Raw genomic sequence first — 504 nt, 5'->3', positions numbered from 1 at the left:
ATGTTGCTGGCACACTTTGATATCCATCATAGAGATGTGGCCAATCTGGATTGAACCCCAGTTCAAACAGGCCTTTCACGAGTGCAAGAAGTGCCTCATACTCTCTGCCAGTTTGCAAGGAAGGAAAGACTTTAGTTTGCTTTCCTAATGTTTCAATAATGTTCCTCTGCAGGGCTCTGTGGGGACCCATTTCAACGAACACAACGTTGGGCTTATCTTTCATGGAGGTCACAATGGCCTGGGAAAACACGACAGGATCTCGGACCTGTCTGGCCCAGTAGCTGCCCGACACAATGTCATCTCCTGAGGCAGCCCTCCCAGTCACTGTCGAGATCAGCTCTAGTTCAGGCTTCTGTTTCGCTAACTCAGAAAGGCTTCCTGCTATCTCTTGCAGTACTGGATCCATCATGCGGCTGTGATACGCAGCTGGTACATTTAAAATGTGAAGGAATACATCTCTTCCACCAAAGCATCCGGCTAGATCTCTCTGAACAGCATTGATGG

The 504-nt window shown here is 48.4% G+C and overlaps 1 protein-coding gene across 1 annotated transcript; it reads right to left on the bottom strand.

Moving 5' to 3' along the window:
* Positions 1 to 7: 7 nt before the first annotated feature.
* Positions 8 to 458, bottom strand: LOC107125452 (putative inactive phenolphthiocerol synthesis polyketide synthase type I Pks1; the record flags this gene model as incomplete). The annotated part of the gene is made up of 1 exon (XM_015428872.1): positions 8 to 458. A coding segment is annotated over one exon (451 nt), but the record flags the coding sequence as incomplete, so codon positions are not given.
* Between the last annotated feature and the right edge of the window lie 46 nt (positions 459 to 504).

The sequence above is a fragment of the Gekko japonicus genome, unplaced genomic scaffold, assembly GCF_001447785.1.
Source record: "Gekko japonicus isolate JY-2015 unplaced genomic scaffold, Gekko_japonicus_V1.1 scaffold87431, whole genome shotgun sequence".
NCBI classification, from domain to species: domain Eukaryota; kingdom Metazoa; phylum Chordata; class Lepidosauria; order Squamata; family Gekkonidae; genus Gekko; species Gekko japonicus.
Note: the sequence above shows the minus strand (reverse complement) of the source record. Positions and strands in the feature narration are given on the sequence as shown.